General features: G+C 42.9%; 1 protein-coding gene across 8 annotated transcripts in view; it reads left to right on the forward strand.

Annotated features, from left to right (window-relative positions):
- Positions 1–13,493, forward strand: part of PDS5B (PDS5 cohesin associated factor B) — a 114,311-nt gene that overhangs the window by 50,587 nt on the left and 50,231 nt on the right. For all 8 annotated transcript variants that reach the window (XM_084843002.1, XM_084843008.1, XM_084843007.1 and 5 more), the window contains exons 10-12: positions 6,731–6,825; positions 10,458–10,603; positions 12,686–12,837. In XM_084843002.1, coding sequence (XP_084699128.1) covers positions 6,731–6,825; positions 10,458–10,603; positions 12,686–12,837 — 393 coding nt within the window. The remainder of the gene's footprint in view (positions 1–6,730; positions 6,826–10,457; positions 10,604–12,685; positions 12,838–13,493) is intronic.

A 13,493-nucleotide genomic window follows, 5' to 3' on the forward strand; every position in this document is an offset into this window, starting at 1 on the left:
TCGGACTTGGTGTTGAGGACCCCCAGGATGATGGTCCTGGGGGATCTCAACTTCCATGCCAAGGCCGCTATATCCGGGGTGGCTCAGGACTTCATGGCCGCCATGACAACCATGGGGCTGTCCCAACATGTCATCGGCCCAACGCATATAAAAGGACACACGCTTGATCTGGTTTTCTCGACTGGGCAGGAGGATGGTGATCTGAAAGTGGAGGACTTAACATCTGTCCCTTTGTCATGGTCAGATCACTTCCTGCTGAGGTTTAGACTCCTGGCGGCCTTTCCCCTCTGCAAGGGTGGGGGACCTATTAAATGGTCCGCCCCCGGAGATTAATGGATTTCAACGGATTCCAGAGGGCTCTGGGGGATTTTCCTGCTGGTATGGCTGGTGCTCCTGTCAAAGCCCAGGTCGTTCTGTGGAATGCAGAGATGACTCGGGCGGTTGACACGATCACGCCCAAGCGCCCTCTCCCTCTGAGCAGAGCCCGGCCAGCTCCTTGGTATACACCTGAGCTGAGGGCAATGAAGCAAGAGGGGATACGGCTAGAACGCAGGTGGAGGAGAACTCGTGCTGAGTCTGACCGAACACAGGTAAGAGCCTACTATCGAGCCTACTCTGTGGCGGTGAGGGTGGCAAAGAGACAGTTCTTTTCCACCAGCATTGCATCTTCTCAGTGTCGTCCAGCGGAGCTTTTCCGAGTGGTTCGCGGCCTGTTACATTCTGGGCCAGGGAGAGAGACGGTGGAACCCTCGGTAGCACGCTGTGACAAGTTTGCACGGCACTTTGAGGATAAAGTCGCTCAGATTCGTCATGAATTGGACACCACCCTTAATGCAATTCCATTGGTAGAGGCGTTCAGAGCACCGTCTGGTCCAGTTTTATTGGATGAGTTTCAGTTACTGAGGCCTGCGGATGCGGACAAGGTGCTTGGCCAAGTCTGAATGACCACTTGTGTGCTTGACCCTTGCCCTTCATGGCTTATTAAATCAAACAAGAAGGGGTTGTCCGGCTGGGTCCAGGAGGTTGTAAATTCCTCCTTGAGAGAGGGAGTGGTGCCTGCCGCTTTAAAAGAGGCAGTAATTAGACCACTCCTTTAAAAGCCTAACCTGGACCCAGAGGATGTTAACAATTATAGGCCAGTGGCCAACATCCCCTTCCTAGGCAAGGTGCTTGAGCGGGTGGTTGTAGGACAGCTCCAGGTACTCTTGAATGAAACAGATTATCTAGATCCATTTTAGTCGGGCTTCAGGCCTGGTTTTGGAACGGAAACTGCCTTGGTCGCCCTGTGGGATGACCTCTGCCGGGAGAGGGACAGGGGGAGTGCGACCCTGTTGATTCTCCTGGACCTCTCAGCGGCTTTCGATACCATCGACCATGGTAACCTTCTGGATAGGTTGTCTGGGTTAGGAGTTGGAGGCACTGCACTACAGTGGTTCCGCTCCTACTTGGATGGCCGATTCCAGAAGGTGGTGCTGGGGGATTATTGCTCTGTGCCATGGCAATTGTGCCATGGGGTTCCACAGGGCTCTATTTTATCCCCCACGCTGTTTAACATCTACATGAAACCTCTGGGGGAGGTTATCCGGAGGGGTGGGCTGAGGTGCCATCAATATGCAGATGACACCCAGCTCTACCTCTCTTTCTCATCAAAACCAGGTGAGGCAGTGGCTGTTCTGAATCAGGGCCTGGGCACGGTAATGGACTGGATGAGGGCTAATAAAGTGAAACTCAATCCAGACAAGACGGAGGTACTGTTAGTGAGTGGTTCGTCTGCCCGGCTAGGTGATATTCAACCTGTTCTGGAGGGGGTTGCACTCCCCCTAAAGGATCAGGTTCGTAGTTTGGGGGTGCTCTTGGATCCAGAACTGTCACTTGAGGCACAGGTGAACTCAGTGGCACGGAGGACTTTTTATCAGCTTAGGCTGGTATACCAACTACGCCCTTATCTGGACAGAGATAGCCTAGCTACAGTTATCCATGCTCTGATAACTTCTCGTCTGGATTACTGCAATGCGTTATACGTGGGGCTGCCTTTGAAAACGGTCTGGAAACTTCAGCTGGTCCAAAATAGGGCAGCAAGATTGTTAACAGGGACTGGCCTGCGAGCTCATATTACGCCGGTACTTTTCCAGCTGCACTGGCTGCCAGTCCATTTCCGGGCCCGATTCAAAGTGCTGGTATTAACATTCAAAGCCCTTAACGGCTTGGGGCCAGGGACTGGGCCTGGCCTGCGAGCTCATATTACGCCAGTACTTTTCCAGCTGCGCTGGCTGCCAGTCCATTTCCGGGCCCGATTCAAAGTGCTGGTGTTAACATTCAAAGCCCTTAACGGCTTGGGGCACGGTTACCTGAAGGATCGCCTCCTCCCATATGTGCCTGCCTGGACCTTAAGATCATCATCAGCGGCCCTTCTCCGTGAGCCCCTGCCAAAGGAAGTGAGGCGGGTGGCTACTAGGAGGAGGGACCCCGGCTCTGGAATGAGCTCCCTAGTGAGGTTCGCCTGGTGCCTACATTGTATTCCTTTCGGTGCCAGGTGAAGACCTTTTTATTTTCCCAGGCATTTTAGCATTTTAGCTTTCTAAATTTTTATCTTTGCTGTTTTAAATCTGTATTTTAAACTCCTGCACCTCTGCTAGGTTTTATTGTGGTTGTATTGCTATATTGTGGTTTTAATGTTCTGTATATTTTAAATTGTTTTATTATGTGTTGTTTGGTTTTAATTTTTGTGAACCGCCCAGAGAGCTTCGGCTATTGGGTGGTATAGAAATGAAATGAAATAAAAAATAAATAAAATAAAAATTTTCAGAAGGATGGTCCAGAGAGCAGTACGATTTACCGTGTCGAAGGCCTTAGTCAGATCAATAAACGCCATGTACAGGGGTTGGTTTTGCTCCCTGCGTTTTTCTTGGAGCTGTCGTGCAGTGAAGATCATATCCACTGTCCCCCTGGAAGATCGGAAGCCATTCTGGGATTCAGGGAGGATGTCTTCTGAGATAGGTAGAAGTCGGTTTGCAAGGATGCTTGTGAGGATTTTGCCTGCCGTAGCTAGAAGGGAGATGCCTCGATAGTTTCCACAATCTGTTCTATCACCCTTTTAAAAGAGAGTAATAATTATGGCATCCCTGAAGTCTGCTGAGATCTCCTCCTTCATCCAGATTTTTTCGATGAGCTTGTGAAGCTGTTGTGTAGCTTCAGGCCCACCTTCTTTAAAGACTTCAGCAGGGATCCCATCGGGTTATTATTTTTCACTTGGTTAATGGCTTTACTGACTTCCTCCAAACTAGGGGTTACTGCAGGCTCATCTCTGGTTTGTTTTTGTGGGATTTGCGAGAAAACCTCATCAGCCACAATAGAGTTACAGTTAAGGAGGTTGTGGTAATGGTCTTTCCAATGCAGTGCAATAGACTCTTTGTTCTTTAGAAGTTCAGCACCATCTACTAAGCGTAAGAGGTTTGTACCATGGTTTGTTGGTCCGAACGTGGCCTTTGTGGCATTAAAAAAGCCCCGTGCGTTATGGGCATCTGCAAAATGCTGGATTTCTTGAGCTTTCTTTATCCACCAGGTGTTCTTAAATTCTCTAGTTCTTCTTTGGACCTCAGCCTTTGCACTGGCGTAGATTTTTTTTCTTAGTGGCACAGTTGATGTCTTTTTGCCATATTTGGAAAGCTTTCCTTTTCTTATCAATAATATGTTCAATCTCCCTATCATTGTCATCAAACCAGTCCTGATGTTTCGTAGTTTGGTATCTGGTAGTTTGTTCACAGGCTGCGATAATGGAAGTCTTCAGTTTATTCTAGTGTTCCTCATTTCATGGGTTTCCATAGGCAGATGTTCCTTGAGGGTTGTTTGAAAGCAGACTCGCTTAACAGGGTCTTGAAGGGCTTGGGTGTTCATTTTACGCCTTGGTTTTCTTCCTTGGAGCCTACGTTGAGGGACAATCTTAATGGCCATCATGGAACGAATTAATTGGTGGTCTGTCCAGCTGTCATCAGCACTCGTCATGGCTCTAGTGAGGAGTACATCGCAGCGATCTCTGGCACGGACAATTACATAATCTAGAAGATGCCAGTGCTTTGACCAAGGGTGCTTCCATGATGTTTTAAATTTATTTTTCTGACAAAAAAGTGTGTTGGTAATGACAAGATTATGCTCTGCACATTTAGTCAGAAGTAGAATTCCATTCTGGTTACTATTACCGACTCCTTCTTTCCCAATGGTCCCTGGCCACAAATCAAAATCACGCCCAACTCTTGCATTGAAATTGCCCAGGAGGATGATTTTATCCTCCTTAGGTATCTCTGATAAGATGGTGTCCAGTTGGGAGTAAAAATTTTCTTTGATGTCTTCATCAGCATCTAATGTTGGTGCATAGGCACTTCTCGGCGAGTTTTATTTGGAGGGTTGAGAGTTGTTTGTTAATGCCAGTAGGAACTTCTGACAAGAGCTTCATAAGATCATTTTTAATAGCAAAGCCATGTATTCATCGTTCTTGTTCAGGCAGTCCTTTCCAGAAGAAGGTGTAACTTCCTTTTTCTTCCTTCAGTTGTCCCTTTCCTGCTCTTCGTGTTTCTTGGAGTGCTGCTATGTCAGTGTTAAAACATCTCAGCAATGTCTTGCAATGTCCTGCATTCAGGGCGTTCACTATCTGTATTGTCCAGCAGTGTCCGTATATTCCATGTTCCAAAGTTCATTTGTCTTTTGCGACCGCTAAATGGTGACCCCAGTCAGGGAGAAGATGAGGCAGACTATGTTTAGGGCACCTTTTCTAGTCCCCTCCCCATACGGGGTGAGCAGAGTGGATCCTGAATAGGACTGCTCAGTCGTGGATACAGCTGCTGAACTACTCAACTGCCTCGGTCCTTGAGTCAGGACGACTGTATCCACCGCCCATGCGCCGGTCCATGACTAGGGGCTTCCGGATTTCACAGTCCTGCCCCCGTTGCCATTCGCCGATTGCCATGGGACTTTTGGTTGGTTGGGTTTAGATTGGAAGACGCCTGTGCATGAATTTGTTTTATGTGTGGAGATCAGTGCACAATGATCAACACACAGTCTTCGCAGAAAAGGCTCTAATCCAATGGCATGAATATCATGACAGTTGGTGGTCCTTTATCTGCTGCAGCCTTCATCCACCTTCTCAGCTGTTGTAACATACACCTTGTTATCTTCCGCCTGTTCTGCCGTTGAGGACTTTCTTGGATCGTTCTTTGTCTGGTTCCTCCCCCTTGACCTTGCCACCATGGGTGACCATGCTGGGAGTACATAACTCCTGAGGGCTTCACTCACAGGGTTCATTGGAACACACAAGTCCACTCACCACAGCACGGTGACGATCCAGTGAGTAGGATTCAGTTTAAAGCCCTCCTGATGAAGTTCTTCATGCTGTGGCCAAACACATTCTTCCCAACCTTTGTGAGGTGCAACCCATCCCTTGCCAACAGTCCATCTTCCAAGAGGCAGAGCCCATGGTCCCAGGATCCAAATCTCTCACTCTGGCACCACCTTCGTAGCCAGTCATTCACCAGGACTATTTTTCTTTCCCTTTCTATCCCTCTTCTAACTACTGGAAGGATGGATGAGAAAACTATCTGGTCCCCAAAGTTCTTGAGTTTCCTTCCAAAGCTTCAAAGTCTGACGTGATTTCTTCGTAGCTCCGCTTGGTGGTATCATTTGTTTCCACGTGGATGAGAAGAAAGGGATACCTGTCAGTGGACTTTATGAGTGTAGGCAACCCTTCAGTCATGTCTCTAATCTGTTCTCCTGGGAGACAGCATATATGGCGAATCCATGGGTCTTTGCGACATACTTGGGTTTCAATCCCACACAACAAGGAGTCTCCCACTACTACTACTATTCTTGTTGTAGGCCTTGGTTTCATTGCCTCTGCTTAACTGACCTTCACCCTCTTGCTCTCTCTCATGCCGGTTTCCCTGTAATTCTTCCTCTGCAGGCTGTCCTCCAGTCTCATCCTCAAGTACCTCGAAATGGTTCCATAGCTCCACTGGTTCCACTGGTGCAGAGTGGCTTCTCGTTCTTCTGCTCCTAACTGTCACCCTTTTCCAAGGAGTATCCTCTACTTCATTTTTCCTCACTTCAGCAATTTCCTCTTCTGCCTCAGCTTGCTGTTGCTCTTCTAGCTTCCATTCTTCACATTGCTGCTGCAGTTCCACTGTTCTGACCAAGAACTGTTCATGTTCTCTTATTCCCTGTAGGGTCAACACTCGCCGCTTCGGTCCTCTTACTTTTCCTTCCAGCAGCGTGATCAACTTGCATTTGTTGCACATGTAGGCCATGTTGATCTCAGGCAAGAAAACAAACATTGCACAGACTTTGCAGGTCACCACCACTGGAGAGTCTTTTCCTTCCATAGTCTCTATTCCTTTTATGTTTCTAGCTTTCTGATTGTACTGGAATAGGCTATGCTTTGTCCTCTATTCACTGGAGGTTAACAACAGAGTCCCACTGGTATGGAAATGTGTGTTACAAGAAAAATATTTTTTTAAAAAAAATGTTAGCCCCCCACCCCCCGACCTTCCCTGCCAAACTCCCCTGGCCAACTCCTGTTGCTCTCCCTGTTTGCTCGCTCTGATCCCTGGATTTAACCCGGTGTTTATGATACTATCAGTCTTTTAGTTCTTTAAAGAAATAGGTCTGACATCTTGGTGAAAAGTGAAATGAGGGATAACATGGCTATTGTAAACATTCTGGTTTTGTTTGTTTTTAAAAACAGGTTTAATGATATCCATGTACCTATCCGTCTTGAATGTGTGAAATTTGCCAGTCACTGCCTTATGAACCATCCAGATCTAGCAAAGGATTTAACAGGTATCAGTAAATATGGTCTGAGTAAAAAGAGTAACCCTTCACATTTCTTCTGTTTTTAGTTGTGTAGCAAAATCAGATTCTGTTCCGTGGTTTTTAAAAGTTACAAAATGTTTTCAGTGGTTACACTAGTATATTGACAAACGGCTGGTTTGGATGATAAGACTAATTTTTCTCCTCCATGTGGTGGGACAGCAAACATTCCCTTCCAACCCACCAGGCTCTTCCTTCAGTCATCCATGCTTGGGTGTAATGTTTGAATAGGATTATGTATGTAAGATCCATGGGCTGGTTCACACGATCACTGCAGCCCACCATGCCTTATTTGAGCTGTGGTGGGTTGCGGTGTGTGTGGGTGGCGTGTGGGTTGAATATTCTACCCCGGGGGGGGGGGTTGCCATGGTTTGTTGTGTTGTCTGAACCTTGCCTGCAGGGGTTGTTTGAGGGTTAAACAACCCTCAAATAACCCTGCAACAGACCATGGGTTATTTGAGGGTTGCTTAACTCTTGATCAACCCCTGCCACCTGGGTTCAGACAACAGGACAACCTGCAGCCAGGGCTTAAAATAGCCAACGTGGTGCCCCACAGGTGCTGTAGCTCATTATGGGTTAAATAAGCCATGGTGGGCTGCAGTGATTGTGCGAACCAGGTAAGTGTGTGTTACCCTGGGATATCTGTTGTTCTCTTTCGACTTATTCCTGCTGGAATTTATGTCATATACCTTATTCATATGTAGGAGATTGGAGGAGAGTATCATCCAAATTGGGTTTAAAGGAAGCATTTTTTAAAAAATGAGTAATAGGATGGCACAGTTAGATATATTATTCTAGTGAATATTTTGTCTTTGTTAAGGAAAATTCTTCCTTAGAACTGTAGTTTGTTGAATGTTTCTTGTTTTCATTTCAGTTGGTTGCACTCTTAGAAGAGGAAGCACAGTAATTTTATCTTTCTCTGATATCCCAGATATTTACAAGTTTACATCTATAATTAAAAATGTTTCTGGATAATTTGTCACTGATGTTACTTGATCGAGTACTGGGCAAAACTGAGAAAATAATATTCAAGCTAAGTTATTGTTGTGAAAAAATAAGACTTCAGTTTTCAGATTTCCTTGTGCAAGTTTGATCATTTCTTTATTTAGCACTCTTATTTGGCAACTTAATATTACTGTTTGATTTGAACTTAATCACCAGGCTATGTTTTGTTGATTCTTGAGCATCAATCAAGATGCAACTTCCTGCTTACTCCTAGCTTAATCCTCCCATAGCATTTATTTTGACAGTATCGATCTGCTGTTGGGATCCAATAGACCTCTTTAAAGTTGTAGCTGGCAATAAAGATACGATTAGATTTCAAAGTTATTCCAACTTAACAGAAAAATAAAATTTTGTTGGTATTGTATTCCAAAAATGTAGTCTGATGCAAAAACTACTGAGGTACATTGGATCCCATAACGTTAAGTTAAATTTGTAAACTAAGGGAGCAATCATATGGTTCCTAGACAGAGTCTGGGGGCCATATGATAGTTTGGATTCCTGGATTCAACGTCAGAGTCAGCGCTGCAATGTTGGAGCCAGGAATCTGAGCTCCCCTCCCCCTTGCAACTGCCACGGTGACATCCACGCTGCCTTCCTCTCTGAGCTTGTAAAAGCGACCTCAGATGGAGGGAAAGGGGGCATGCTGGTGGGTGTGGAGGGGAGGGGACTGGGGAGGCTAGCTTACAATATATCCCCAGGCCTTCCCAGCCTTCTTCCCTCCCACTCCACAGAGCCCAAGCCAGATGCGCGAAAAAATCCATCTAGCCAAAATACATAATGGGAGGAGCACAGGGCGAAGATCACCTCTGCCACTCCTCCCACTCTGCACTGGATGGCCATAAGCCTGTGCTTTCGAAGGCTTATGGCTACCCCGATAGGTTTGCTCCCTAAAGCATGTACAGAGAACCATTCATATCTATTTGATTTGCTAGGGGCAAATTAACCTGTGACATGTGACTAGAAAAGAGATGCAATTTGCCAACCCACAAATTAGGCAAACCTCACTGGGCTATCCAGAACTCTTGGAGTAGAAAACAGAAGGGAAATGAACCTGAAACAAACAAAAGCCTAGGTGAAATATTTGGCTCATAGTACATAATGAAAGGGGGTCTATTAGCTCTATAGTTCCTGCCGCTCCAAGAACATTACAAATAGGAAATTGGTATTGCAAGTTTGCACTATAAGAGTGTTAATTCCTATGTCAAGACAAAGCCAACTTGGAGCAGAATTAACCCCCAGACAAAATTTATTCCTGTGGCCAAATGTGATGCTTTTTTTGTACACATAGGAAAAAACATCATGTAAAACCTTTGTGTTCGTGTGTGTGTGTGTGTATGTGTGTGTGTGTGTATATATATATATATATATATATATATATAAACAAGACAAAAATTACTCCAGTGGTCTTGAAGTAGTATAACCCAAAAAATGGAATTCATGATACTGGCAAAATGTGATGTTATTTTCTCTACAGTATTTTGAGAACTTGCAGGGAATGGAATGGACCCCCCATTAGCATAGGCCAACTTTCCCCCACCTAGTGCCTTCCAGATGTGGTTGGCTACAAGTCTCATCTTCCCTGACCATTGACCATGATGGCTGGGGCTGATTGGAGTTGTAGTCCAAAATATCTGGAGGGCACCCGGTTGGGAAAGCCTGACTTAGGCATTTGGCAGTTTCAATTTCCTATTAATTTCAGTAGAGGTAAATTAGACCCAGATAGCTTAGTAAGATAAACATTTTTATTGAATGTGGGAATGGAGATCCCATAATTGTTGAGGAGCATGAAATATGAAGTGGTTCAGCTTTGTAAATGTTTCAAATAGCTGCTGGCATCCACACCCAGCAGCTGTTTGTGGAGGATTAAAAGAATTGGAATCCATGGTAGGGTTTTAAAGCGCTGTTATTTTATAGTATGACTGACTTTTTTTCTGTGTTCTCTTTTAAACAATAGTAAACAGGAGGAATGATATCTTAACTGTTGGAAACCAGATTGTGACTGACTTCATTTGTCATAAGTTTATCCATATTGATTAAGAAACAAATCTGGATGGGCACAAAACCTATGGGCCTAGATGAATGTGTGTAGTGTTGTTTCCTTTTCACGATGTTTCCCATCATGCATAGAATTTGTATGAACAGTGGAGATGTATTTTTCTCCTACATCTTGTTAGTTCATAGCATGTATGAGCAAGTAGCCACTTGTCACAAGCTATAAACCTAAAGATCTATTGGGAGGCAGGAGAGAGGAAGCTATGATATTTTGCTTTACTCTATTTCTTTTCTGTTTGCTAGGGAGCACAATGTAGAACAGATAATCCCTATAGTGGGTGTCTGGCCCCTCAGCTGTTATTGGCCAAGAAAATCCAAAGTGATTTAAATAAGCTGTTTTCATGTTGAAAGTAACTTCATAACAAATATGTTAATAACTGAGTTTATTAAGAGGAAATATGAAATGGCTATAGTGTGTTTTCTTACACAAGCTTCTATATTTTATTCTCTAGGACCAGTGTGCCAACAGCAATCTACATCAGTTTAAATTACAGGTATTCAACATAATGGTATGAAATTTTAATTAAGGTGTCTTTTCTGTACAGAATATCTTAAAGTGAGGTCTCATGACCCTGAAGAAGCCATTAGGCATGATGTTATTGTATCGATAGTTACTGCTGCTAAGAAAGATCTCTTGCTTGTCAATGATCATCTACTTAACTTCGTGAGGGAGCGAACACTTGACAAACGGGTAAGTCATTGTGTAGGTCAATCACTTGGACTATTAGTCCATGACTAGGCAATTTATTCGTCATGTTAACAATGTTTTCACTGTTAAGTTCTCTTTCAAGAATGGTCTGATAGAACAGACACGGACAAGAACGGACAATCACACATATTTACATACGTGTGATTGTCTACTTTACTAGCACATATTTGCATTTCCTAAACTGGAATTGCATAATCATGAAAGCTATAAACATCTTCTGAATACAGTGAAAGACCTGAATGTGATCGTTGCCATATTATGATCAAAAGAAGGATTTCCTTGAAAGTTTACACAGAAAGGCCTTCGATGTAGGAATTTTGGAATGTGTGAAGCTGTCCTAACATTTACAGTATATTCTGCTTTATCCATAATTTTAAGCAACCCAATATGAGTGTTTTAGGGTACAGGAAATTATTTTCATTGACATCTGAACAAGTTCTAAAATTATGTCTGTAGCACATTTTATAAAACATGTTAACTCTTTACCTAATCTTTTTTAAAAAATAAAATCTTTATTTTTATATCACTTTTTTTCAGCCCAGTGAGCATGGGCTAAATGTAGCCTGAAAAACATAAAGAAAAACAATCAACCAACCAATTTAGTTAGGATAAATAGAGTACATGATTACAAAACCTTAAAGCTGAAATTATTTTTCTCTTAGTAGGTCAGCAAAATCTTACAGTGATCTGGAGGGGCTTGGGTCTGGGATATATTAACACCATCCCACAAAAATGGATACCATGTTTGTTTTTGTAATGTAAAATTTGTAATTTTTATTTGCAACACAATAATAACAAAGCAAAAAAGGGAAAACAACTCATAAAAGATATCAATACACAGTAATCATTAATATCTCCCTTGATATAGGAAAAAGGAGAAGAAAAAATAACAAAGGGGGGGAAAAGGATTTAACACTTCCATGCTTATATATAAATGCTTATACATAAAGATGCTTATATATAAATAAGCATTTATATGACTTTGACGGCTGTAGGAGATATACTCAAATGTAGCAAGAGCAGCACGAAATGGGTATCATGTTGCATACAATGTTGAGGTTTTGCATGACCTTTAACAACCTTCAAATGGTGCATAGACTTCTCCACTAATAGGTGATCCCAAAGCCTCTGAAACCAAACCTGATACAAAAGTCTGCTGAACTTTTCCACCCAATTGCAATCGTTGCTCTTAAGGCTGAAGAATGTAAAATAAAGTCTTTATGCAGTGCAGACTGAATCATTTTAGAACAATACTCACAATTGTAAATTCTGGAGTCTTGTTGATGTTTTGTTTGACCATACTGCTAATTTGTGTGAAGAGCTTGTCCCAAAATGTCTCTACCAGAGGACATTACTACTACTTGTGGACAAGTGTACCAGTCCTCTGACACCTCCTCCAACATTTATTTGAAGCTCTTTTGTGCCTTGATAGGGGTAAAGTGCCACCAAGAAAGTATTTTGAAAGTAAATTCCCTTTCCCTTGCGCTTACTGTCATTACTGAGCCAAAAATAAAACACTTGTCCCAAAGAAAATTGGCTATTGGCATCCCTATATCCAGTTACCAGCATGCTTTTAATGCTTTAGATGACCTACAAAATAATTTAATCAATAGTTTGTATAGCTTGGTTACTATGCCCTTTAACTCTAGATATTTGGAAGTTAAAAACGTTCTAAGGTAGTAGGCACCATCGATATATACTGTTTATTTTAAATAATATTCCAGAAGCAACTCAGTACCATTTCCTTCCAAGCTTTATGGGTTATATTAATGTGATAGTCTTTAAGTGCTAGATGAAACATAAACATAAACCCTGGATACCATCTTATCAATTTTGGCTCGGTTTTGGAAAAGTATTTATAGAGTTGGGGGGGGGGGGAACCTGTTGGCGTAGTGTTGCAGTCATTGTTTTGGTTTGCTACAATAAGTCTTCCAATAAATCCCACTGCAAATCCATTTTACCCATTAATAATAATACCAAACTATAGGGTATTTTGAAATGTTTATAGTGGGATATTTATAAATAAATGTACCTTTTGAGGCTTAAGATGAGTTATTATTTTAGTGGAGAGTGAGAAAAGAAGCTATGATGGGACTTGCACAGATATACAAGAAATATTCTTTGCAGTCAGAAGCTGGAAAAGAAGCTGCAAAACAGATTGCTTGGATAAAGGACAAGCTGTTGCACATATATTATCAAAACAGTATTGATGATCGGTAAGTTAACATGACTTTTTAAGTATTTATCTTCCTTTTGATGCTGTGAGTTTACCTACTTACCATTAACTATGAAAAAGAAAAAGCTTGGACTGCCTACCAGAAATGTGCACAACTAGTTAAATTGTCTAGGAGGCCATTGGACTTATGTGTGGAGTTGGGAGGTGGGTTGAAGCAGCAATCACAAAAGCTGCATATTTACCTGCTTTTTGAACACTGGAAACTAGGTGTATTCATATCCCTGGCCATAACTGAAGTAGCTCTCTGGCTTGTAATATTCATAGGAATAGCTGTACTGTTCCTATTCCAAACCAACACAGTATGTTTGATCAAGTTGATACTTGCATCTGAACTAGGCCATTGGATTTTTATCATTTTTAGCTACATTGGGGTGGGCAGTGTGTGGCCCTCGAGATGTTTTGACCTGCAACTCCCATCATCCCCTCCCCATTGGCTGATGGGAGTTGAAGGCCAAAACATCTGGAAGCCCACAAGTTGGAAAGCTGCATGAGCTACTTTGCCTAAGCCTTGAGCTTGTGCTCTCCCCTCTTTCCTATGCCAGAGGAGGAGATCAAAAGTTTCCACTGTTGCTTTTGATTTTAAACTGATCAGTTTCCCATTTATGTCTGAACTTGGAGATCTGTGGTTTGTTTATA

The sequence above is a fragment of the Heloderma suspectum genome, chromosome 3, assembly GCF_057233095.1.
Source record: "Heloderma suspectum isolate Gila_16-S chromosome 3, 16-S_ref, whole genome shotgun sequence".
Classification (NCBI taxonomy): Eukaryota; Metazoa; Chordata; class Lepidosauria; order Squamata; family Helodermatidae; genus Heloderma; species Heloderma suspectum.